Source organism: Asterias amurensis, chromosome 14 (assembly GCF_032118995.1).
Source record: "Asterias amurensis chromosome 14, ASM3211899v1".
NCBI lineage: Eukaryota > Metazoa > Echinodermata > Asteroidea > Forcipulatida > Asteriidae > Asterias > Asterias amurensis.
The window spans coordinates 8,542,548-8,567,967 of NC_092661.1; the positions used below are offsets into that span (position 1 = coordinate 8,542,548).

General features: G+C 39.1%; 2 protein-coding genes across 2 annotated transcripts; both read left to right on the forward strand.

Moving 5' to 3' along the window:
- Window positions 1-2,082: 2,082 nt before the first annotated feature.
- LOC139947385 (uncharacterized) lies at window positions 2,083-13,270 on the forward strand. Its single transcript, XM_071945290.1, has 3 exons — window positions 2,083-2,095; window positions 8,874-9,169; window positions 13,160-13,270. The coding sequence occupies exons 1-3, from the start codon at window positions 2,083-2,085 to the stop codon at window positions 13,268-13,270; spliced, it is 420 nt and encodes a 139-aa protein (XP_071801391.1).
- Window positions 13,271-24,624: 11,354 nt separating this feature from the next.
- On the forward strand, window positions 24,625-25,047 carry LOC139947387 (perlucin-like protein). The gene has a single exon (XM_071945291.1). It carries the CDS (start codon window positions 24,625-24,627, stop codon window positions 25,045-25,047), a length of 423 nt encoding a protein of 140 aa, XP_071801392.1.
- Window positions 25,048-25,420: the final 373 nt, after the last annotated feature.

Below are 25,420 nucleotides of genomic sequence, written 5' to 3' on the forward strand. Positions count from 1 at the left end.
TTGGCGTGGTAGCATCTCGAGACCAGCGATTTTACACATTTTGTGTATGATATAACACATCCTGTCCAGAGTCTTGGCGTTACTGGTGTATCCAAATTGAGACACACATAAGATGATTGTTAACACGAAACAATTGTATGATATATCGGGATTCACAATATGGGGCGCCACCATGAGTTTCTAAATGGACGAGAGGAGGCCGACCGGTGACATTGACTCTTTGAATATTGGAAATGACTCATTTGGGTTTTGAGTTGAGATGGAAATGAACAATAAAACATTTCACTTGTCCAGCTATTTGTCCCAGCACGGCCCACATGCACCGACCAATGGATACTAATATCGATGAAATAAGGTATATTTCCCGTGGACGGTCACAATATATACAGTTACAATAACATCTGACGGCCACGATTGATAATGAAGAGAGTTAACGCGTTCCGTATCTCAGCCTGTATGAAAACCGATTGACTTTTTCGTACATTATTGCCAACACGTCACTTCAAAGATTTATACCGGCAACTTCTGTGGCTGCCCCGATTACGCGATGGCAGACGTCACTGACTGCTGAGAAGTTGGTACTAGAATAGACTTATTTCTGGAGTAACCTTGGTCGGGTCCTGCAGATTTTAATACCAACATGAAGCGACATGACTTTAATTAGCTTCATAGTTTGTATCGATGGAAAGAGTTGGTTAAGGCGTTACCCTGACAACATATCCCGTTTGTCAGTTTCTTGCCTTTGTCGATGGATTGCAGATTTGTCTTACCCAAGGGAGCCAGTAATTTTTTGGAGGCTAAATTTGTAAAGACTGGTATCTTTTTTTTTCAATCCAGAAAGAATACAAAACACGTACCGTCTATGGCTTAAGCTGATTTTACCATGCCATTGCGAAAACTGGTGGCGTGTGAATGGTTAGACGACAGTTTGTGTTCATGTTTATTCATGATGCATTGTTGGGATAAGCCAATCAAAGTGTGCGCATTTTAGCAGGCGAAAGCAGAATTTGACGAGCTTGATTGCGAAACACAAAAGAGAGATTACACGATGCAACCGTTTGGGTCGACTTTGTCTCTCTGATAAGATATCGTTCGTACTTTAAGGATAGCTATACCGGAAATGTTATCTCATTGTATATGCATCTCCGTCAGAGAGTATTGTACATCTGTCTTGTATTCTTTTTGACGTCAATCATGAAAACCTTAGTCTTACTGTTCGCAGTTGTCTTTTATTTGGTTGTATCGAGCTGCAATGAAGGTTTGATCTGCCCCTCTGAGTGGGTGTTATTTGGCGAGTCATGCTACAAGTCAGTGAGTGAGAAAATGACTTTTGATAACGCAGTCGACACCTGTACCGCTCTGAGCAGCCGAGTGGCATTCCATATGTCACGCACAGAGCTAGAGCAGCAGTTTATCTGGCACATGGTCAGTAAAGTCGAAGGAGGTTATTTCTGGGTTGGCTGCACTGATAGGGAGGAAGAAGGCAAGTGGGTGGAGCCTGGTGAGGGAGGTGAGGAATGTAGTTTCGACTACTGGAGATTAGACGAACCCAACAATTTAGGAGGAGAAGAAGATTGTGCCGTGATGGATCCTAACTCCTATGGTCAATGGGTGGATGTTTCGTGTACCTCGGTGATGGACTACGCGCTCTGTCAGCGCCCCGCCGTCGCTCCATCCCCAACCACCCCGCAAATCAGCCTGCACTGCCTGCAAGCAGACACCACCGGCCGCTTTGCATCTCACTGCCTGACCGGTCATGTCATCAAGGAGTTACCGATCAAGGGCGTGGTCGCGTGTGGCTTAGCGTGCCGGGATGAGCCTCGATGTCGCTCATTCAACGTACGACTTGGACGCAGCAGCAAAGAGCAGCTCTGCCAGCTCAATAACGTCACTCGTGAAGAAGCTGATAAAGAAGATATTGAGATGGATAACTCTTGTTACTATTTCAACAACTGACATTTTAATAATAAAAAAAAAACAGACCGAAAGAGAAAAACATTGTTTTGACTGCAAAGTAAACTGAGCACGGATTGTTATATCGATCTTAATCTTTACAGCGATATGTGTTTTGATTAGATATCGATGGCGACTTTCGGTAAGTTGCACTTTCGGAGTATAATGAGCATTCTGCCTTAACTGAGCCCGGTAGCAACGAATCAACGTAAGCTTCATTTTAATGACATCACGTCGTCTTTAAACAATTTTTGAAACTATCACTTTTGGGGGTTTGCCCTTTCACGAACCACATAATAATTTAAAAGTAGGATTCGGAACTTTTTGCTTGGTGGAAATACGATATAGTAAGGTTTGTGCAGTAGCACCATGTAGGACCTAATGACCTCGAGTTGGGGTGGTTCTGAAAAGAACCGTTGGTTTTCAACTCGACGTTTCAATCAGTATGCTCTGTGATCGTCTTCTGGAGAAAGCTGTCTCCAGCTGGCTTTCTTGAGCAAACTGATTGGTAGAGTCTTTTTCGTTATAAAATAAATATCTGATTTTGTGAAGCTTGTAATTTGTAACACTTGATTCGTGATGAAAACAATGCAGTAGACACTAAATGCAACATCTGTTGCTTTAGGGGGGTAACTTTGATTTTTCGCTTAAATTATCCCGTGTTTAATTACACTACTTGCTGACTTCCTATCCTGCAGTCCAATAAGCATTGTGGTCATTTGTCCAGTATTTAAAGTCACCTGGAAATAGAATTGTTTTTCTTTCAGACATAAGAGCATATGCTTACGAACAATAAAACAATTTGTTTAGTAAATGTTTGTCACGATTTATATGTTTAAAAAATATATAAAGTTGTTTGAGGGGCTGACTCCGCCTATCCCTTTTGTGACGTCAATCGAGGCAGACTTTGCCTGCAATGCGTATAGTAAACACACGTGCAAAGTACGTGTACGTCCAAGTCGTGAGTTGGTACATTTCAAAAAGTGTTTTTCTGCATTCAGCAGCAATACACCTGGTCGGCATTGCCGGAAAAAAACTTTTTTTTTTTTGAAACGTACAAACTCACGACTTGGTTCGTACATGTACTTTGCAATTGTGTTTACTCTACGCATTACAGGCAAAGTGACGTCACGAACAGCGCCCTCTCGGGTCGGGGTCTACTCTTAAATTTGTAAATAACATAAGAACTGATTTGTTAAAACCTTAGTTAACTGTTTATTCACATTCCACTCATCAAAACACACATAATATTAGTGACAAAAGCTTTATTTTGAAAAAATACCACTTCCAGGTGACTTTCAGGCGGAAATCTGAAGAAAAATTACTGGTAATAATATGAACCATTGAGTCAAGAATAGTAAAGTTGAAACCATGAATGTATTTAAGAGTCAGTTCAGGTAAATAGTTGACATACTTGCTCACGGTCAAAAAATGATTTTTTTTTATACTTTGTTTGTGGAAGGGCCTTGGGGTGCAAGTAAACAAAATTGCATTTTCAATTCTATATATAGCCCGTTGCCATGGTTACGGCTCATTTTGTTTTTTGGCCATTTTAGGCCGATTTTGGGGTCTGAAAAACTAGTTTTAAGCTCATATTTACAACTACACCCAACCAAAATGCAACATTATTTCAAATAACCTTTTATATCACTACAAAGTATCATCCTTGGCCTTCCTTGAGGAAAAAAATTATTGCTTTAAATAACACCCTTGTGCTATTTTTGCATTATGCATTACAGTATGTTTTTAGAACTTGCAAAATCGACATTTTTACCCTATTTTTGGACCCCAAAATGTCAACTTGCCAGGGGTCTCAGAAAATTTCCCTTTCGGCTGTGATTAGGGCCAACAGTGGTCTTTCAATATCTGGTGTCAAAAACTTGGGCAATTGTATCCTGTTGTGACAGTACTGCCTCAAAACTAGACTTTTTTCCCCAAAACATGAAAAATGCCTTCTTAAGGGTCTTTTCACATAATATCGAAAAACGTGTCCACGGTAAAAAAAAAAGAATATTTTTCATTTTTGTGTGGATGGTAGGATGGTAGGGACTTGGGGTCCAAATAAACAACATTTACATTTCAAATCATAATATAACACGTTGCCATGGTAACAGTTCATGTGTGTTTAGGCCACTTGAGGCTGATCTTGGGGTATGAAAAACTGTTTTTTTAAGTTAATATTTACAACTCCACCCCACCAAAAAACAAAATTATTTCATAAAACCTTTTACATCACTACAAAGTATCATCCTTGGCTTTACTTGAGACAACAAAATATTGCTATAAATTTCACCCTTGTGCTATTTTTAGAACGTGCATAACAGTATGTTTTTAGAACCTGCAAAATCAACATTTTTACCATATTTTTTGCCCTCAAAATTACATTTTTTTCAGGGGTCTTAGAATATTTTCCTTTCGGTTTTAATCAGGGCCAAAATTTGTCTTTTTTATTTCTGGTAAGAAAAACTTGGCAAGTGTATCCTGATGTTTACAGTACTGTCTCAAAAATAGACTTTTTTCCTCAAACAGAAAAATGCATTTTGAATTGTTTTTTCTTCATATTGAATTTCTAACATTAAAAAGTAATAATTCTATCAATCTTGCAGCTTTTCCTTAGCACTTAGTGGATTACCCAACATTGATCAGGAACTGTGGATGACCTTAATTTTACAATTTGCCCGGCCTAGCCCCAATCATAGTTCTTGACATTGCATAAAACAATGTTTTGTGAATAGCGCCTCTTTTTGTGAAAGTGTTCCCTTTCGGTTGTTATTGGTGTTTTCATGTCTTCTGGGTAGAAACACTGTGTTTATTGTATCCTGTTGTGACTGATCATGCCTTAAGTATAGTAATTTTTCCAAAAACAATGCATGCTTGTTAAAAATCTGGCACTGTTTCCATGCCCTTTGAGTAATGAATACAAAGTTTTTATTTAAACATAATGGTATCCAACCAAACCATAACCAATGCTTTGCCACTGAGAGTTCTTGATTTGGCTACTTTACCTATTGTACAGGTATGATTCCCATTGCAAGTAGAGTGCGATGAGCATTCTTTACAAGTTCTCTTTAATACAGGGCCTACTCTCCTTGGTCCCTGCCTGCTACCAAATGTAAAACTTTTCTTAGAGATAGAGATCATAAACAATGTAGTTTCTGTGCTTGCGGCAGATGGTTTGGAGCATCCAATCATGTCCAACACAAACGTGGGAAATTAAAAAGCCCGCTTAAAAGTGTTGGAAAAGTTTGCCAAGATCTTATTAAAAACAATGATACTAACGATTTGCAAGATGAGCGTAAGAGATTATTTAAAAGAAACACGTTGCCTGGGATCGGTTAAGTTGGTCTTTGAAATGCGTTTGTAACGGTTTGTTTTAAAATGCATGGTTAGAAAGATGTTTTGAGTGATACTTGTGTGGATCATTATATTCTACTTTTAAAATATCTTTCTAATCATATGCATTTTTTAATAAACGTTTACAAACGCTTTTCAAATACCAACTCGACCGATCCAAGGCAACGTGTTCCTTTAATGAAACAACATTGAAAGAAGTTGTAAAAACTTGCACCTGCTGAACATAAATAAGTAAGATGCATTTGCAGTGACAAAAGTCTATTCAGGCTAGTTTGATATTTTTTCCATTCACTATCTTACTAATTCATAATTATTATATATGTCTCTGAGAATGATCAACAAAAAACATTGAATTGTTTATCACGTTAAATAAACCAACTCTTTTATTGTTTGCAACAGTACAATTGAAAGGAACCCCACCATAGATGGGGGAACTGCTTACAGAAGGCCAAAGCAGGTGAATGGCCATTTAGCCCTTTAGTCCCTGCACCGCCCGAGCTTGCAGTAAATTACTGGAATCATAGTTCAAATTTTAAAAGATAGCCATGGCTTAATGTGTATGCACAATTTTTTACCCTTTCGGTAATATTTGTATAAAAGTTCTCATGGGAACAATAAATGCCTCTCATTAAACGACTACGGTAATTTTTATGGCGAATATTTTTGTGCACGGATAAAATGAACACAATAGCTTTTCAAGGCTTTTTTCTGGCTCAATGCTCATACTGATTAAATGCGAAGGCGTTAATTTTTTACAATATCATAAATGATGAACATGTTCCTGTTTACTAATGAGCGTTTTATTTTTCGTAAGAGCTAAATTATTTCATCATCATTAGCTTCGACAAGTCAACTGTGAAGGGAGAATTAATAACGATCTATAACAACTAGATATATTAACAAATGCGTAGACCTACTAATGACTATCGAGTTTTCTTTTGATGTTCCTTTTTTTCTACAAACACAAGCTAGCGAGGTTTCCTCGTACCGCATACAGTGTATCGCTATAATGCGGCTGGGCGATACATCGGCTAAATGGTTAGATACTTTGGATACAGTACTTGCTCACTTTTAGAGCCTCTTTGTTCTGATTGGGATGAAAATGTTTAGTTTGGTAGCGGGCAGGGGACCAAGAAGACTGTTATAAGGCCATGTAAAGACAAGAACAGTAAAGAATGCTCATCGCACTACTTCTCTTCTTGAAATGTGAATCATACCTGTACAACTAGGTAAAGTAGTTATGACAAAACAAGAACTCAGTGGCTTAAAGAGCATGGAAACAGTGCCATATTCTTTTAACAAGCATGCTCATTTTTGTTTTTTTATCAATTCAAACTAAGGGATAACTTCAAAATGCATTTTTATTGTTTTTGGAAAAATTACCATTTTTGAAGCAGAAGTGTCACAACAGGATACAATAAACCAAAGTGTTTCTCCCCAGTAGACATGCAAACCATAATGATTGATAGCCCAATCAAAACAAAAAGGGAAATATTCTGAGAACCAATAAAACATTAAAGACAGTACAAACTTTCTTAATGTGCAAGGGGAATTAAAAAATGTGACTTTCAAAAAAGAGGCGCTGTTCACAAAACTGTTATTTTATTTTATGCAATGTCAAGAAACATGATTGGGCCAGGGCCGGAGTGGGGCAAATTATAAGATTTAGGTCATCAACAAGTCCTGATCCATGTTTGGTAATGCACTAAACCTACAAAGTGCTTATAAAAAGCTGCCAGATTGATGGAATTATAGCTAACTTCTTCAAGTTATAAATTAAAAATGAAGCAAATATTTCAAAATGCATTTCTCTATGTTTTCGGGGAAAAGGGTCTATTTTTGAGACAGTTCTGTTACATCAGGATACAATTGCCCGAGTTTTTCTTACCAGAAATAAAAAGACAAATTATGGCCCTGATCAAAACCGACAGGAAAATATTCTGAGACCCCTGAAAAAATGGAATTTTGAGGGCAAAAAATATGGTAAAAATGTTGATTTTGCAAGCTCTAAAAACATACTGTAATGCACGTTCTTAAAATAGCACAAGGGTGAAATTTATAGCAATATTTTTTTGTCTCAAGTAAAGCCAAGGATGATACTTTGCAGTGATGAAAAAGGTTTTATGAAATATTTTTGTTTTTTGGTGGGGTGGAGTTGTAAATATTAACTTTAAAAAACAGTTTTTCATTCCCCAATATCGGCCCAAAGTGGCCTAAACACAAATGAACTGTTACCTTGGCAACGTGTTATATTATGATTTGAAATGTTAATGTTGTTTATTTGGACCCCAAGTCCCTACCATCCACAAAGTATAAAAAAAAATATTCCTTTTCTTTTACCATGGACACGTATGTCGATATTATGTGAAAAGACCCTTAAAAAGGCATTTTTCATGTTTTGGGGAAAAAAGTCTAGTTTTGAGGCAGTACTGGCCCAACAGGATACAATTGCCCAAGTTTTTGACACCAGATATGGAAAGACCAATGTTGGTCCTAATCACAGACGAAAGGGAAATTTTCTGAGACCCCTGGCAAGTTGACATTTTGGGGTCCAAAAATAGGGTAAAAATGTTGATTTTGCAAGTTCTAAAAACATACTGTAATGCATGATGCAAAAATAGCACAAGGGTGATATTTAAAGCAATAATTTTTTTTCTCAAGGAAGGCCAAGGATGATACTTTGTAGTGATATAAAAGGTTTTTTGAATTAATATTGCATTTTGGTGGGGTGGAGTTGTAAATATGAGCTAAAAAGCAGTTTTTCAGACCCCAAAATCGACCTAAAATGACAAAAAATTAAAATGAGCCGTAACCATGGCAACGGGCTATATATAGAATTGAAAATGCAATTTTGTTTACTTGCACCCCAAGGCCCTTCCACCCACAAAGTATAAAAAAAATTCATTTTTTGACCGTGAGCAAGTATGTCAACTATTTACCTGAACTGACTCTTAAATAAAAACCAACAGCATACTTTTTCGTACACTTTAACCGACTTCAGAAACGGTAGTTGTTGCACCGTGTGGATAATTAAAAAGAAAACTGTGAGTTATTGATGGGCCAATCCTTTGTCTCATGGTAAGAGATGCAATAAATGAATTTGTATTCTGCAACTCCCGTTAGTACAACTTGCCATGTAGTTTTGTGATGCTGTGGTATCTTGTCTCAAATTGTAGTAATGCTGTGTGTAAAGGTAATTAATTGTTTCAAAATAAATGGCTATAGCGTCCCATAAAAAGAGATCAGTGCTCTTGTTTGACTTTGAAGATGTTTTTTGTGGGTTTTTTTTACCTTATTTTACATTTATTTTTGACAATTACTTTGTATTCATTACAGGCATTTTTCTATTTAAAAAGCAAACAAGATTTCATGCAATTGGTTTTGCTGAAATGACATATAACTTAATGTCCATTCTGCAGGTGGCGCAGGGAAGTTTCTTATATCTTGGTGGGGTCTGGTTGACTGCTGGCTATTAAAAGGGGGAAGGGCCTTCCAAGTGGCGGTAGGGTGGGTCCGGGCTGTAACTGTAAATTTCCCAATCTGTCAATCGTGACCTTCCTTGCTAGATAGCTGCTGCTTTGGCGTGGTAGCCGCTCGAGACCAGCAATGCGATACATTTATTTATGAGAACTCGTCGTGTCCCGAGTCTTGGCATTACTGGGGAAACTCATGCTACAACATCTCTGAGACGACATTTACATGGGCAGATGCTAAAGACGAGTGTAGAAACCTGGGTGGTGTTCTTGGTGTACCGAGCTCTGATCCAGAACACGAGTTTATAGCGCAATTGATTCCAACTGGTGGAACAGTATGGCTCGACTGTACCGATATAGACGTGGGGGGAACTGGAAGTGCAGAGAGGGTAACGTATAATAGAGGTCGCTTACAAAAACTGGTATTCTGGGGAATCAAATGACAAGGAAAATGAAGATTGTGTAGCTCTAAATAACGGATTTGAATACAAGCGCCAAATGGCATGATGTGAGTTGCAGCAGAGAAGAAATAGCTCTTTGCAAAATGGCTGGCAGATCACTCCTTCACGTGTGACAATTTGATCATCGAAGCTTCGAGTCGATGTAGTTAAAGGCAGTGGACACTATTGGTAATTGTCAAAGACTATGGAGGAGAGGAGGCCGACAGGACGGGGTGACATCGACTCTTTGAATATTGAAAATGACTCATTTGGGGCTTTGAGTCGAGATGGAAATGAACAATAAATTATTTCATTTGTCCAGCTATTTGTCCCAGCTCAATGCACCGACCAGTGGATACAATCGATGAACTAAGGCATAGTTTCCGTGCACGGTCACAATAGTTACAATAACATCTGACGGCCACGATAAAGAGAGTTAACGCGATTTGTTCATGTCCCTTCTCGGGTTTCGTATCTCAACCTGTATGAAAACCAATTGACTTGTTCGTACATTATTGCCAACGCGTCACTTCAAAGATTTGTACCGGTGTGGCGGTCTCGGAGCTCCGGCGGTCTCAGAGCTCCAGATTACCAAATACGGTAGTATTACGTCATGCCGTGCCTGCGCACACTAGAGCGAAAGTAGTCGATTTTAGCGCCGTGCCGAGTACACTCTCGTAGTAGACTTAGGGACAAGTCGTTTATTGTCCCCCGCGGTGAGATAGTCGAGTTGCAGCGGTGCTCTCCGCGCGCGAACTGCTGGTTGGGCAACTACTGCGCTGCCCGACTCCAGGCAGCTCGTAGTAGTCGCGCAACCAGCAGTTCGCTGCAACTCGACTATCTCACCGCGTGGGACCATAAACGACTTGTCCACAAGTCTACTCTCGTAGCTGTCATGGCGGCGCCCATATCGTGTAGTGAACGAGTAGAGCGTATGCGACAGTATTGTGAAAAAAGTAATCACGATTATAATAAGTATTTGAGGAGTGGGAATTACAAAGAAGGTTCTTCTGAAAGCCAGAAAAGAGTTTTGGGTTGCCCCTCGGAAAAGTACTCGTGCGATAACAAAACAGGTCTCGAAGATTTATTCGTGGCGGTAGAGGGGGGCGACGGGGACTCACGCCCGCAAGGACAGCATGCTACGTCATCCCAGAGAGTTAGGCACGCCAGAGATCTGAGACCGTGATTACTGCGTGCCGAAATCTCCGGTGACGTCACCCCGAGCTCTGAGACCCCCAGAGCGCTGAGGCCGCCACACCGGCAACTTCTGTGGCTGCCCCAGTTTGTATCGATGGAAAGAGTGGGTTAAGGCGTTACTTTGACAAATTATCCTGTTTGTCAGTTTCTTGCCTTTGTCGATGGATTGCAGATTTGTCTTACCCATGGGAGCCAGTCATTTTTGGAGGCTAAATTTGTAAAGACTTTTATCTTATTTTCGATCACAGAAAGAATACAAAACTAGGACCGTCTGTGGCTAAAAGCTGATTGGTCTATAATGGCATTAAAAAAACTAGTGGCCCGTGAATGGTTAGACGGCAGTTTGTATTCATGTTTATTCATGATGCATTGTTGGTGTTAGCCAATCAAAGTGTGCGCATTTTAGCAGACGACATCAGAATCGAGCTTGATTGCGAAACAGAAATAGGAGATATCACAACTCCTCCGCGTTGCAACCGTTTGAGCCGACTTTGTCTCTATGTGAAAAACATCATTTGTATTAACAATAAAGAGCTGTATCTTATCTCATATCGTGTAAACAGCCACTTTGTGTTCATCTTCGCTGAATCAAAAACAGAAGATTTTGACTCTACACTAACGAATCTCACAATTTATTTTTGTTCACCCAGTTGGAGATTTTCCTCCGTAATTTCTTAAGGAAGCGGATCGCCAATACGCAACGGTACACAGCCTGTGGACAACTTTACAACAAGTCTCTGTTATTTTCAGACATTCACAGGATTTATCAAAGTGAAAGAGTCCGCCATTGAAAACGTAAAATTGGGAAACTCTTCAACTACATTTTAAAGACTCACACCTACTGTGTCGAAAAGAAAGACAACTATTGATTATAGACACTGACTGTGTATACGCGTACGTTGATGTATAAAGACGTTTTTTCTACAACGCGTGCCCATTGGCGTCAATATGTATATTGTGTTCTTCATGATCACTGCCTTTATAGCGAACTGCTGTTGTGAAGTGCTAGAATCTCAAGATGAGCAATGTTCTACTTTTATGAGTGACAACTCACCCTGTCCGGAGTCTTGGCATTACTTTGGAAACTCATGCTACATGATCACTGAGTCTATACTACGTTGTTCGGAAGCTAGAGAGGCGTGTAGAAACCTGGGTGGTGTTCTTGCTGTACCAAGCTCCGATCAAGAAAATGAGTTTGTTATATAATTAGCTGATGGGGTAGTATGGCTCGACTGCAATGATATCGACGTGGAGGGCATCTGGAAATGCAGAGAGGGTAACGTGGAAGTCGCTTACAGAAACTGGGATTCTGGAGAACCGAATAACTGGGATGACGAAGATTGTGTAGTCATGACTCACGGTTTGGGGAAGGAGCACCAATGGCATGATGTAAAATGCAGCAGAGAAGAGAGGGCTCTTTGCAAAATGGCTGGCAGACTAGTCCTTCACGTGTGACAATTTGACTAATAAAGCTTTGAGTCGATGCAGTGAATTGAAATCTCAGACATTCACAGGATTTATCAAAGTCAAAGAGTCCGCCATTGAAAACATTACATTGGGAAACTCTTCAACTAGGCATGTTAATATAAACTCCAAGAGCTCAAACGACACAATTGGTTTTTTTTAAAGGTTTTTTTGTTTACTATTTAATTCGTGGAAGGAGAGATTACAACCATCGGTCCGACTCACCGTTAGATGATTTACTTTCCTGATTGAAATTAGACGTAACAAGGTTTTAGTGACCACCATAAAACAATGTGACTTGGCATTGAAAACAGTAGATTCATTCTAATAAATATTGTACTCTTCAGATTGAAACTACAGTTACTGTACATCGAACCTTTTTTCTGCATAGTGACCGAATTGGCTGCTTTAAAGAGCCAATAAAGGATGATCTCAATATGTGAACTATTACCTTTTTATGGCCAGATAGACATCGCAGATACCGGTTAATAACCATTTTACTCTCAAAATTTGCATTTAGTAATAAATAACTCGAGTCAAAAATGCATCCGGCCGCGCGGTTTTTTTTCAGCCGAGATAAAAAACAGTTTATCTATTATAATGACCCTGGACGCCAGTGACGAATTGTCCCCTATTGGTTTTGAACACAGTTCTCCAGCTTTGGCATTTCCACACCAAATAGCTGCCACTGACGTCACGATTCCTTTGTCGCGCGGGTTTGTTTGACACCACGTTTTTCAGAAATTTGGCTCGGAGCGTTCTGGAGAAAACCCCATTTTTACCATGTTTAACGTGAGGTAAGAGACTCGTTATATTTTTTATGTTTCCTGGATGTACTGCAGCTGTTAAAAAGCTGTAATATCTATATATTTGAGACCATCCTTTATTGGCTTCTTAAAGTTTATGTTCGACTTGCATCAGCCACGCAAGGACCCGAAAGATTGCAGGAGTCTTCTTCTGGAACGTTTACAACAGCTTCAGTTATGGCTAAGACGTGAGTAATGGCTACAGCAAAAACGTCGAATAGTATGAATTGTTTTCAGTGATCCAGCTGTAGCCGTCAAGCCGTCAAAAGATTTTATACAAATCACGCGAGTTTTTGAAAAATCCAGGACCTATTCAAAAGCGAGATTTTGTTACGCTGATGTTCGGACACATAACGCGCTGCCCTTAATTGTATACATCGCCGCCCGACGTTTGTACGTGTTTTTATGCAACCCCTTTTGTTATATGTAAGTATATGAAGACAATTATTTTATATTGACTTGGATGCTATAGGATGAGTTTGGTTTGACTGATTTAGAGGTGGAAGGGACACTGAATTGCAGAGAGAGCAACGTGGAGGTCGCTCACAGAAACTGGGCTAGGACATCCAAATATGGAAGATAGTGAAGACTGTTTGGGATATTCTCTAAGGAAACTCAGGGATCGCATGGTATAGAGACTGCAACTTTGAATTCATGGCAGTGTGAATTAGACTTGCCTTCAGACCAGTCCTTCAAGTGGTGTAACAATTTGATGAAGGTTAATAACACTTATTAGCAAATGCTGTTTAGAAGTTGAGGTGTGAACAAATGTCGGACGAGTCGAAAGTTCAGCCAAAACCATTGACCTTGATGGTACAGCTATGACCTACTAATCATCTGACACAAATTTGTTCGACTTGAATCAACCTCAATGACCTTAACAAAGTTCTAAAGCTACTAATTGAAATGCTGACCACTTCTTATGAAGCCAATTATCACACGTGATGGTATCTCAAAGCAGTCCTTATGTTTTTCCAGAAAATATGTTGGGCTAAGCTCGTAGTGTAAGACCACTTGGTGATAGAACACCGTGTAACGGGTTACAATGTGCTTTTTGCGTGTCTGCCGTTCTGTTTATCATATACCTTGACCCAATTTCATAGCCATGCTTAAAGGAGTTGGGTACTTTTTGTAACACAAAACGCATTGTCAACTGATTTACTTTAAACTTACACCATCTGAAGAGAGAAAGCTTACTTTAAAATATTACGTGCTGAGGTGCTTTAGTATTTGAGAAATGAGTAAAACAATGTAACAGAACTACGTTTTTAGAAAGGTGTTTTAAAAGTCGAATATAATGATCCACAAAAACATGCCTCGAAGTTGCATGGCACGCCATTTTTAGTCAAGTTTTTAACTCCATATAAAAATGGCTGACCGTGTTAGTTCGCAAACTAAAGAAAAACCACGCAATTTCAAGGCATATTTGTGTGGATCATTATGTTCCACTTTTAAAACACCTTTTTCTAACCATGCTATTTATAACAAACGGTTTCCAATGCTTTTCATAGACCAACTCGACCGATCAAACGCAACGTGTCCCTTTAAGGCAAATTATCTGGTATTGACATAGCTCGGCTCAATTTGTGATAGTTTTGAAGCCTTGGCAGTTTAAAATGACTGTTGCCCTAGTTCACGTTGTTTGTCTTGCCGGCAGTGCCGTTAATTCAATGCCTCTTTTTACTGTGTTTCCTGTTTGGATGATGCCAACCTACCGAGACGCTTCAATCGAAGCGTGAACAATTCATGAAACACATAGGATAGTTACTAAAAGTAACATAGTATTGACAGCACTGTTTGGGGGAATCGAGATGATCAAATAATATTTTCACATTTGTATTGGAGTGTGTTGAAGGACGCGTAATATCAAAGACGCAATATTTTCCTTCGCGAGAAACAATTTCAAAAGAAGTAAATTTAATAATTGTCTAGCCATCGTCAGATATTCAGCCAGGTATCGCTTGTGGCGGAATTTGATTGGTCAGTAACGTCTTTACAAACCACCGTGGCTTCTGAATGGTTAGACAACAGTGGGTGTTCATGTTTATTCATGGGTCATTGTTGGTGATAGCCAATCAAAGTGTGCGCATTTTAACAGACGAGATCAGAATCGAGCTTAGTTGCGAAACAAAAATAGGAGATATTACAACTCATCTGTGATGCAACCGTTTGACCTTGAAGTCCCGGATGCACGCGCACAAACAGGTTACAATGACGTCATCATCGCTAAATCGGCGTATTTTATAATAAAACACAACGATTATACATCTTTTTAAATTATCGGTAAGGTACAACATCATTTTGTCTAATACCACTGAAGTTTTGGGTTTGATTCAATGAGTAGTTTTAATTTAGAGCAATTTTTATTTTATTTTATTGGGTCGTACCATTACGGTAGAAAGATGCATTTTTCAAACGGGGCAAATTTCATTTACGTAAAAATCTTGTCGCGTTCTGCAAAGAGTGTTCGTGTTGTTAATCGAGAATCCAATGCTTTCTGTTTCACTAAACGTTCATTGAAAGGGTCAAATATGAGTTAAGTTCACTATGTTTCTTTATTGATCACAAATCGTCTACAAAATAACGCTAAAACCATCATATACAACCAGTTTGATCAACAAATTCATTTTAGTACTTTTTTATTAACTTATATGTAACCATTTGAATACTTATCGTGTGGTTTATAGTTTCATTCAGTAAGTAAGTCTATAAGTAACTGTTCTGTACATCAACAAACAATGTTTGTCTCCTTATTATACGTAAACCCCCTCATTGTGTCTAAGTTAACCTATTCAAATAATGGAACTACCCGCCCAATGAAGTCAGTGGCCCGTGACCTCTGCGCGCAGCGTGGTGTGGGAGTTCGTTTGTGTGGTCAGTTCTTTTATGAGACAAATCCGGGAAAACGTTTTCATTGAGTCGTGCGCATGCGCGTACAATCTTGGTGCAACACGTTCTCGTTTTCCTATCACACACAGCGCGGCCAACTTGCCGACACGCCCGCATCGCCCGTAACAAGAAACGTCTTGCACCAAGACTAGCGCGGAGTATCCACTCACAACCGGTTATAAACACTGGTCATTATCAAAGTTTTAAACACACACATGCACGTGACGCGCTCTCCACCATTAGGAATAGCGAAACTGTCAGGTATTTATGAATGTAGGATTACAACACAAATATGTTACTAGAATAAAAATGCAAGCCAATCAACAACGTACAATTGTTAACTGGGTCTCCTGCTAACTTCTGCTAAGCATTACAACTTTTAAGCAAAAAAGTCCGCTTATAAGCAACTCCATGAAATTGGGCTCTTGTCTCCACAGTCAGAACAGTAATGCTGAATCACATGACCCAAAAGGGAGCAGACTATTGTGTCCTTTCAGCCTCTGTTTGATGACACTGCTTAAAATGTGAGACACCAAGATAGTTGCACCATGATATTAAGGCAAATTATAGTCCTTTTCGAAAGCACCGCTTCGGCTCCAGAATCAGCTTTTGCCAGCTTAGGCCCGCGGTTGTCTTGACTATTGCGCGTGCTTAGCGTACGTGTCTAGTCAGGGCTTCATATGAAAGAGCGGAGCCTGAAGCCGAAGTTGTGGATTCGAAAAGGGCCTGTGTGTTGACACTGCTCGGCTCAATTTGTGATAGTTTTGAAGCCTTTGAATGATTGTTGCCCTGGTTCACGTTGTTTTTCTTGACGGCAACGCCGCGAATTCAATGCCTCTTTTTACTGTGTTTCCTGTTTGGATGATGGCAACCTACCGATGCGCCTCAATCGAAGAGTGATTAATTCATGAAACACATAGGATAGTTACTAAAAGTACACAGAGGATCTCCAGTTTGGGGGAATCGAGATGACCAATCGATATATTCCTCTTTGTAATGGGTGTATTGAAGGACGCGTAATATAATTATTTTTCGTCGCGAAAAACAATTTCAAAAGAAGTAAATTAATTTGCTAGCCATCGTCAGAAACACAACCAGGTGTCGCTTGTGGCTGAAGTTGATTGGTTAACAACGTCTTTACAACCCTCGTGGCTTCTGAATGGTTAGACAACAGTGGGTGTTCATGTTTATTCATGGGGCATTGTTGGTGATAGCCAATCAAAGTGTGCGCATTTTAACAGGCGAGATCAGAATCGAGCATGGTTGCGACACAGAAATAGGAGATATCACAACTCGTCTGCGTTGCAACCGTTTGGGTCGACTTTGTCTCTCTGAGAAGAACATCGCTTGTACTTAAGGAGAGCTATATACCGGCAATGTTATCTCATTGTCTATTTATCTCCATCAGAGAGTCTTGTACATCTGTCTTGGATTCTTTTGGCTGTCAATCATGAAGACATTAGTTTTGCTATTCGCAGTTGCCTTTTATTTCGTTGTATCGAGCTGCAATGAAGGTTTGATCTGCCCCTCTGAGTGGGTATTATTTGGCGAGTCATGCTACAAGTCAGTGATGGAGAGAATGACATTTGATAACGCAGTCGACACCTGTACCGCTCTGAGCAGCCGTGTGGCATTCCCTATGTCATTCACAGAGCACCAGTATATATTGGACATGGTAAGTTACGTCAGAGGAGGTTATTTCTGGGTTGGCTGCACTGATAGGGAGGAAGAAGGCAAGTGGGTGCAGCCTGGTGAGGGAGGCGAAGAATGTAGTTTCGACTACTGGAGTCAAGGAGAACCCAACAATTTAGAAGGAGGAGAAGATTGTGCCATGATGGATCCTAACTCCTATGGTCGTTGGGTGGATGTTTCGTGTACCTGGCTGAGGTACGTGCTCTGTCAGCGCCCCGCCGTCGCTCCATCCCCAACCACCCCGCCAATCAGTCTGCACTGCCTGCAAGCAGACACCAACGGCCGCTTCAAATCCAACTGCCTGACCGGTCATGTCATCGAGGAGTTATCGATCAAGGGCGTGGTCGCATGTGGCTCAGCGTGCCGGGATGAGCCTCGATGTCGCTCATTCAACGTACGACTTGGACGCAGCAGCAAAGAGCAGCTCTGCCAGCTCAATAACGTCACTCGTGAAGAAGCTGATAAAGAAGATATTGAGATGGATAACTCTTGTTACTATTTCAACAACTGACATTTTCATAATAAAAAAAAAACAGACCGAAAGATAAAAACATTGTTTTGACTTCAAAGTAAACTGAGAACGGATTGTTATATCGATCTTAATCTTTACAGCGATATGATTTTTGATCAGATATCGATATCGACTTTCGGTAAGTTACACAATTGGAGTATAATGAGCATTCTGCCTTAACTGAGCCCATCACGTCGTCTTTAAACAATTTTTGAAACTATCACTTTTGGGGGTTTGCCCTTTCACGAACCACATAATAATTCAAAAGTAGGATTCGGAACTTTGCTTGGTGGAAATACGATATAGTAAGGTTTTTGCAGTAGCACCATGTAGGACCGAAAGAGAACAAATCGATTTGACTGTAAAGTAAATTGAGAAAGGATTGCTATATCAATTAATCTTTCAATCGATATGTTTTTTGATCAGATATCGATGGCGACTTTTGGTATAGTTGCACTTTTAGAGATGAGCATTCCGCTATAACTTAGCCCGGCAGCAACGAATCAACGTAAGCTTCATTTTAATAACGTCACGTCGTCTTAAAAAAAAAAAAGGAACTAATGACTTTTGGGGTTTGCCTTTTCATGGACCACATAATAATTCAAAAGTAGGATTCGGAACTTTGCTTGGTGGAAATACGATATAATAGTAAGGTTTGTGCAGTAGCACCATGTAGGACCTAATGACCTCGAGTTGAGGTGGTTCTGAAAAGAACCGTTGGTTTTCAACTCGACGTTTCAATCAGTATGCTCTGATCGTCTTTATGGAGAAAGCTGTGTCCAGCTGGCTTTCTCGAGCATACGGATTGGTGTTGTGCTTTTCGTTACAAGATTAATTTCTGATTTTGTAACGAAAATTGGTACTTTGCAACACTTGTTTCATGATGAAAACAATGCAGTAGACACTAGTGCAACAATTGTTGCCTTTATTACATTTCTATGTGTATTTTCAGTGAAATTTAAATGTGACCCTTTGGTTATAGTAATGCAAATTTTATGAGAAAAAAAATAGTAAATTGTAGCACTTGATGCGATTGAAAACAATGCAGTAGACACTAGTGCAACATTAGTTGTTTTTATTACTTTTGTGAACTATTGGTTATAGTGACTATGACTCCCGAGGTGATCCCGAGGTGATCCCCGGAGCGTTCTATTTTCCCGAGGCGAAGCCGAGGGGAAATAGAACGCTCCGGGGATCACCGAGGGGTCATAGTTTTAACCACTGCACGAGTAAAAGCAGTCTATATTTTTTGTTTAATAACACCCCAAACATTTCTAAATATACTGTAAGTTACAGACCTGAATGCTACAATCCACGGACGACGCGAATACAGATTGCGAAAACTTTTACTGTGTTGCATGTAGTGTCATGTAATCCGGAATGGTTACTGACTATTAATTTCTCATCCTCGTACACGCAACGGACGTCTGGGTACTGCACGACGTGTGATAGTCTTCCGGACTAGCGCACGGCAAACCGACGCACTATCACACGGCCGTCGTCTAGTAAAACTAAGACATATCATGTGACGCACTCTAAACCAATGAAAAGGCAGAACATTGGTAAGGGATGTAATAATAGAATTTATAGCAAGACAGTTCTCTAAAGAACAAACTCTACCTGGCAAGCACACGGTGTTACCGCAATGTATGGTTCCCTATAGATACATTTATAATAAGGTTCAATGGAACACCTTCTAAAACGGTACCAGACTGTATTGTTCTTTAAGCATCGGTGTCGTCTACACTGATCTTGACATGGTTTTACTCTTATAAAACTCTGCAACTCTCGTAAATGCAACTCGTCATGTAGTTTTGCGATATTCTGTGATATATTTACTCCCATGTCCTGATTATTATTGGAAAGCTCTTGGAAAGCTATCGCCCTTGGTTCATTAAAAATTATCATAGCAAACATTGCTCATCGAATATTTGTTGGTTGTAACCAAGATATGTAGTCGTTAATCATAAAATATTGTACTTGTTAAAATCATTCATTATAATAAAGCATAAATATATGTTTAAATATATTAAAAATGCAGTAATGCTGTGAAGTAACATATTTCCTTGTTTAAAAATAAATGGCTATATAGCGCCCCTTAAATAGAGATCAGTGGTTTTGTTTGACTGAAGAATTTGTTTGGCTTTTATTTTTATTTTCATTTCTCTTTATTTACCTTATTTTATATACTCTGTACTTTGTATTCATTACAGGCCTTAACTATCTGAAAAGCGAACAAATTGTCATGCATGGTTTTGCTGAAATGTAATATCACTTAAAGTAACACATTGCCTTGGATCGGTCGAGTTGGTCTTTAAAAAGCATTTGTAACCGTTTGTTATAAAATGCGTATGGTTTGATAAATGTTTTAAAAGTGAAATATAATGTCCACACAAGTATCACTCGAAATTGCGTGGTTTTCATTTTACCTCGTCGACTAATACGGTCGGCCATTTATGGGAGTCAAATTTATGACTCCCAAAAATGGCCGACGGTGTTAGTTCGCAAAGTAAAAGGAAAACCATGCAATTTCGAGGCAAATTTGTGTGGATCATTGTAATCTACTTTTAAAACAGGGTCATTCCGTGTCAATTCAACACGCTTTTGGACCTGACCCTCACGGATTTAAATGAAATTTGGTGTGCTGATTGGACTCCCTGAGAAATGCCCAAATCCCAAATTGTATGTAATTCGGATCATTATTTTGGGAGATACGGCTTAACGAACTTTTGACTAATTAGCATGACCTGCTACGTTTGGACAATCATATCTCCAAAAGTAAAACACCTACCAAGATAATATTTACATCATTTTGAAGCTCTTGACATGGCCCACATTTGATAACATAAAATCAAAACATTTCCACGCACCACCGAAAAAATACGCAAAAATTTGACTTTTGACCTTGATTTGCGAAAATGAGTATTTTTCAAAATGCGTAATTTTTTTTTAAATGCAAGTTTAAGATGTAAGCAACAATGATTTTTTTAACATTGGCTATCAAGACCAAAACCATAAAAACGCGTTGTACAACATACACAATGTACAGTGTACAGAGTATTGTGTGGGAGTGTGTACACGCATATTAAAAACCATGTTACCCTGGTAATAATATGGAGTTCAAAAGTCTTTTTCATGACATGACTTAATGAGCTAATTCATTTCATCCCCTTAATTTAATATAGGAGACACTGTGTATCCGACATACTGTATACATGTTATACAATGTACAGTGTACAGAGTATTCACATTTAGTGCTTTAAAAGCTTTATTTAGTGCTTTAAAAGTCAAGTCATGATCATAGAGAAAAATGTGTTGTGACCCATTTAAATCACACAGCAAGAACAAAAAGAAGCAGGCTTAAGGCAGGTATCATAAAGGTTTATACTGGAGCATCCAAGTCTTTATTTCACTCGAGCACACAGTTTATGCACTGGCTGTCACAAGAAGATATCTGAACTGTCGCCTGAGAAAATACTCTCAACATCTGAAAGTTTTAGCAGTGATCCAGAAGTTCAGGGACCATCAATGTCATCTGCACATCAGGATGTTTTTGTGCAGCCAAATACCGACATTAACATTATCAATGAGGCTATGACAATTATTGGTGTATCTCCCATCATAAGTAATAAGAAAGCTCATGGAAGTTACATGGAAAACAAAGTTAAGAGAATAGAGACAACAATAAAGCAGAAACTTGAAACTGCTGCGGGAAAACAGTTCGGTTATGATGAAAGTGAGATGATAACTCAGTTGAAACAAAAGTTTCATTCCTTGACAAAGAAAAGTGAAAAAGTTCATGTCTTGAGCGTCTTACCAGTGAGTTGGAGTATCAAAAGAATAGCAGATGAATTTGGAGCATCAAACTACATGCCAAGAAAATCAAAGAAACTGGTGAATTAGCAGGGAATGCTTTCCATTCCAAATCTTAAGGCTGGAAAATCTCTTTCATTAAAAATGGTGCAAACTGTGAGACTTTTACTTGTTCGAGTCCGTCAGCAGACAAATGCCAGGGATGAAAGACTTTGTATCGGTTACTGTTGATGGTGAGAAGAAACATCTCCAGAAACATTTTGATCTTTGTATCTGAAAGAAGTGTTTGAACTTTTCAAGGAACATCCTCCTGAAAGTTTTTCTGAAAATTTGCTGAACTTGGGCTGAAGCAGTGCATCCTTGCCGGATCTAGTGGAATGCATTTAGTTTGTGTTTGTACTATACATCAACATGTGAAACTCAAAATGTGAATGATTATCTTTGAATTTCTAATGTACATGTATCATGTACATGTATCATGTACACATTACTACACATTACACTGTATATGTACATGTATGTACATGTACATGTACAATGCGTTTTTATGGTTTTGGCCTTGATAGCCAATGTTCAAAAAATCATAACAAAAAAACTGTAAGAGTGCCCATCACAATTTTTCAGAATATTGTTGCTTACATTTTAAACTTGCATTTAAAAAAAAATTACGCATTTTGAAAAATACTCATTTTCGCAAATCAAGGTCAAAAGTCAAATTTTTGCGTATTTTTTCGGTGGTGCGTGGAAATGTTTTGATTTTATGTTATCAAATGTGGGCCATGTCAAGAGCTTCAAAATGATGTAAATATTATCTTGGTAGGTGTTTTACTTTTGGAGATATGATTGTCCAAACGTAGCAGGTCATGCTAATTAGTCAAAAGTTCGTTAAGCCGTATCTCCCAAAATAATGATCCGAATTACATACAATTTGGGATTTGGGCATTTCTCAGGGAGTCCAATCAGCACACCGAATTTCATTTAAATCCGTGAGGGTCAGGTCCAAAAGCGTGTTGAATTGACACGGAATGACCCAACATCTTTCTAACCATATGCATTTTATAACAAACGGTTACAAATTAATGCTTTTCAAAGACCAACTTAACCGATCCGAGGCAACGTGTTCCTTAATGTCCATTCTGCTGGTGGTGCAGGGAAGTTTTTTATAATTTGGTGGGATTGGTTTGCTGCTGAGAAAGGAAGGGCCTTCCAATCAGCGGAAGGGTGGGTCCGGGGCTGTAACAGTAAATTTCCCAATCTGTCAATCGTGACCTCCCTTGAAAATTAACAAGTAAACTTAAATGAGCTTGTAAACCTCGTTCGCACTCATAAAACAGCTGGGATTTGTATAGCTCAATTATCAGAAACATTGTTTAACGAATCAAATACTTGTCCATGTATTTTCCCATGAACACCTTAAAAAAGGATCAAAATGTTTAAGCTCCTCCCCATCCAGGCAAGTAGTTATGAAACATTAAAATCTGCAATCATTAAAAATGTAATGACGTTCAAATGATTGGAAAAAAGAGAAGAGACAGTCCCTGCGGGGGGATGTAAATTATTGATAAGCTTGGTGCATAATGTTCTCACTATTAAAGATGCTATGTCATATTTTTAGCCGATTTGACCCCAAAATTTTGATTTAAAATTCAATAGGTATTTTGATGGGGGTCGAGAAAGTTACAAGCTTTCATTTGAGCCATTGCTCGAAAAAGTCCGCCAATTATTAGTAGCAATAAAGTGCTATAAGTTAGTGTTTGTCGGGATCCCGACAATATAACACGTGACCAATTCTTCTGTGTTTTATAAGAAACGGTTTAAATGTTTGTCATGGTTTCTATCCATTAAAAGTAAAAGTTAAACTTCTTTTCGTTAGAGCGGGTGATACTCTTTGAAATACCATTCACTCAAAACAATTTATTTTTTAATGTTTGGGGCACAAAAACTGACATAGCATCTTTAAGCGTGGAGCCCTCAGTCAGACGCAATGTCAATGTTGAACCATAGGCCTTTCCATCGTCAGAGCATAGCCAAAGCATAATTCATGTACCATGTTTTCATGGAAGCGATCCCCGCCAAACAGATTGGCATAAGCATGACTACGTCTGGGAACAAGACTATAAACACAGAGACAAATTCATAGAACTAAAATAACATTTGCCGCTCTACGTGTTGCCATAACCATGACAACGTCTCGGACAATATATTAAATATATATTTAAAAAGCGCCAAATTGCCGTAATGGCTTTAAAGCGCTATACAAAGATACAAAAACAATACTAAAGACAAAGACAAACAGAAACAAGGTTCTATTCATAGTATCAACAAAAAATGCTGTAAATTGTAAATTGTAAATTGTAATTTTTGGGGCATGCTTCATTGAAGTTTTTCATGCGTGTAAAAATTGAATTATTTATGAAACAGCGAGCAGATCAATGATATCGTTACTGAGTGCGTGCACGTACGGAAAGTAGGCCATCTATTGTTTTCAATTTCCTTTACCCTAGCTGTCATTGACGCTGAGTGGTTCAGTTATAGTTGGTGCTCATGTTTATTCATGATTCCTAATTAGTGTTAGCCAATCAAAGTGTGCGCATTTTAGCAGGCGACAGGATCACGCTTGGTTGCGAAACGGGAGATATCACAACTCCGCTGCGAGGCAAACCATTTGGGTCGACTTTGTCTCTCTGCGAAGAACAACATTCGTACTTGTAAAGAACTGTGTCTTATATCATATCGAGTATTACTACTGCCAGTGTGTTTATTTTCTCTGAATTGCTCGTAGTTTAAAGAATACTTATAACAAAATTCGTCAGTATCAGCAAGAAGATTTCGACCCTACACATGCCAGCGAATCATTGATAAAACCAGAGCACACACATAGTTACTTTATTAATGTCCATTAGGGACGTTTTCTCTACGACGTGCCCTTTGGCGTTAATATGTATCGCGTGCTCTTCGTGTTTTTAGCTGCCTTGCTAAATAGCTGCTGTTTTGACGTGGTAGCCTCTCGAGACCTGAATTGCTATACATTTATGTATGACGACTCATCCTGTCCAGAGTCTTGGCATTACTGGGGAACCTCATGCTACAGGATCACTGAGGCGACATTTACCTGGGCAGATGCTAAAGACGAGTGTAGAAAGCTGGGTGGTGTTCTGGGCGTACCAAGCTCTGATCAAGAAAACGACTTTACCGTGCAGTTAATTCCACTTGGTGGGGCAGTTTGGATCGATTGCAATGATCTAGACGTGGAGGGGAAATGGAAGTGCAGAGAGGGTAACGTGGAAGTCGCTTACAGAAACTGGTGTTCTGGAGAACCGAATAACGAGGATGACGAAGAATGTGCAGTCCTTGCTAACGGTTGGAGAAGTGAGCGTAAATGGCATGATGTGAAATGCAGCAGAGCTGAGAGAGCTCTTTGCAAAATAGCTGGCAGACCAGTCCTCCACGTTTGACAATTTGACTGTTGGTTGCTTTGAGACACTTTCGTTATTTGAAATCTTGGCGCGTTAATGGACAATTCAACTTGCTCAAACGACATCATGGAGGGATATAATTATTATTATTACAACGGTACCATAATGTTCGACTCATTTGAAGATTTTATCTCCTAAATTATTCATTACCAGTAGGTTTAAGTAGCTATCATCAACTATCGTCCGGCATTTGGAGAACAAGGTGACTGTATGAATTATTCAAATTATAGCATAGTTTGATAGATTCATTCTGAAACAACTTAAACTCTTCGATTTGAAAGACCGAAGAACTGTCGTTAACCAGGCATAATTATTGTCCGCATACCAAACTTGTTGGATAAAATCAGCTCGT

What these genes read in the sequence shown, in the direction of transcription:
- LOC139947387 (XM_071945291.1), top strand. Translation starts at nt 24,625, where the DNA reads ATGTATGACGACTCATCCTGTCCAGAGTCTTGGCATTACTGGGGAACC.
- LOC139947385 (XM_071945290.1), top strand. An exon ending in GAACTGGAAGTGCAGAGAGG is followed by an intron (nt 9,170 to 13,159) that starts GTAACGTATAAT and finishes TGGATGCTATAG; the next exon opens with GATGAGTTTGGTTTGACTGA.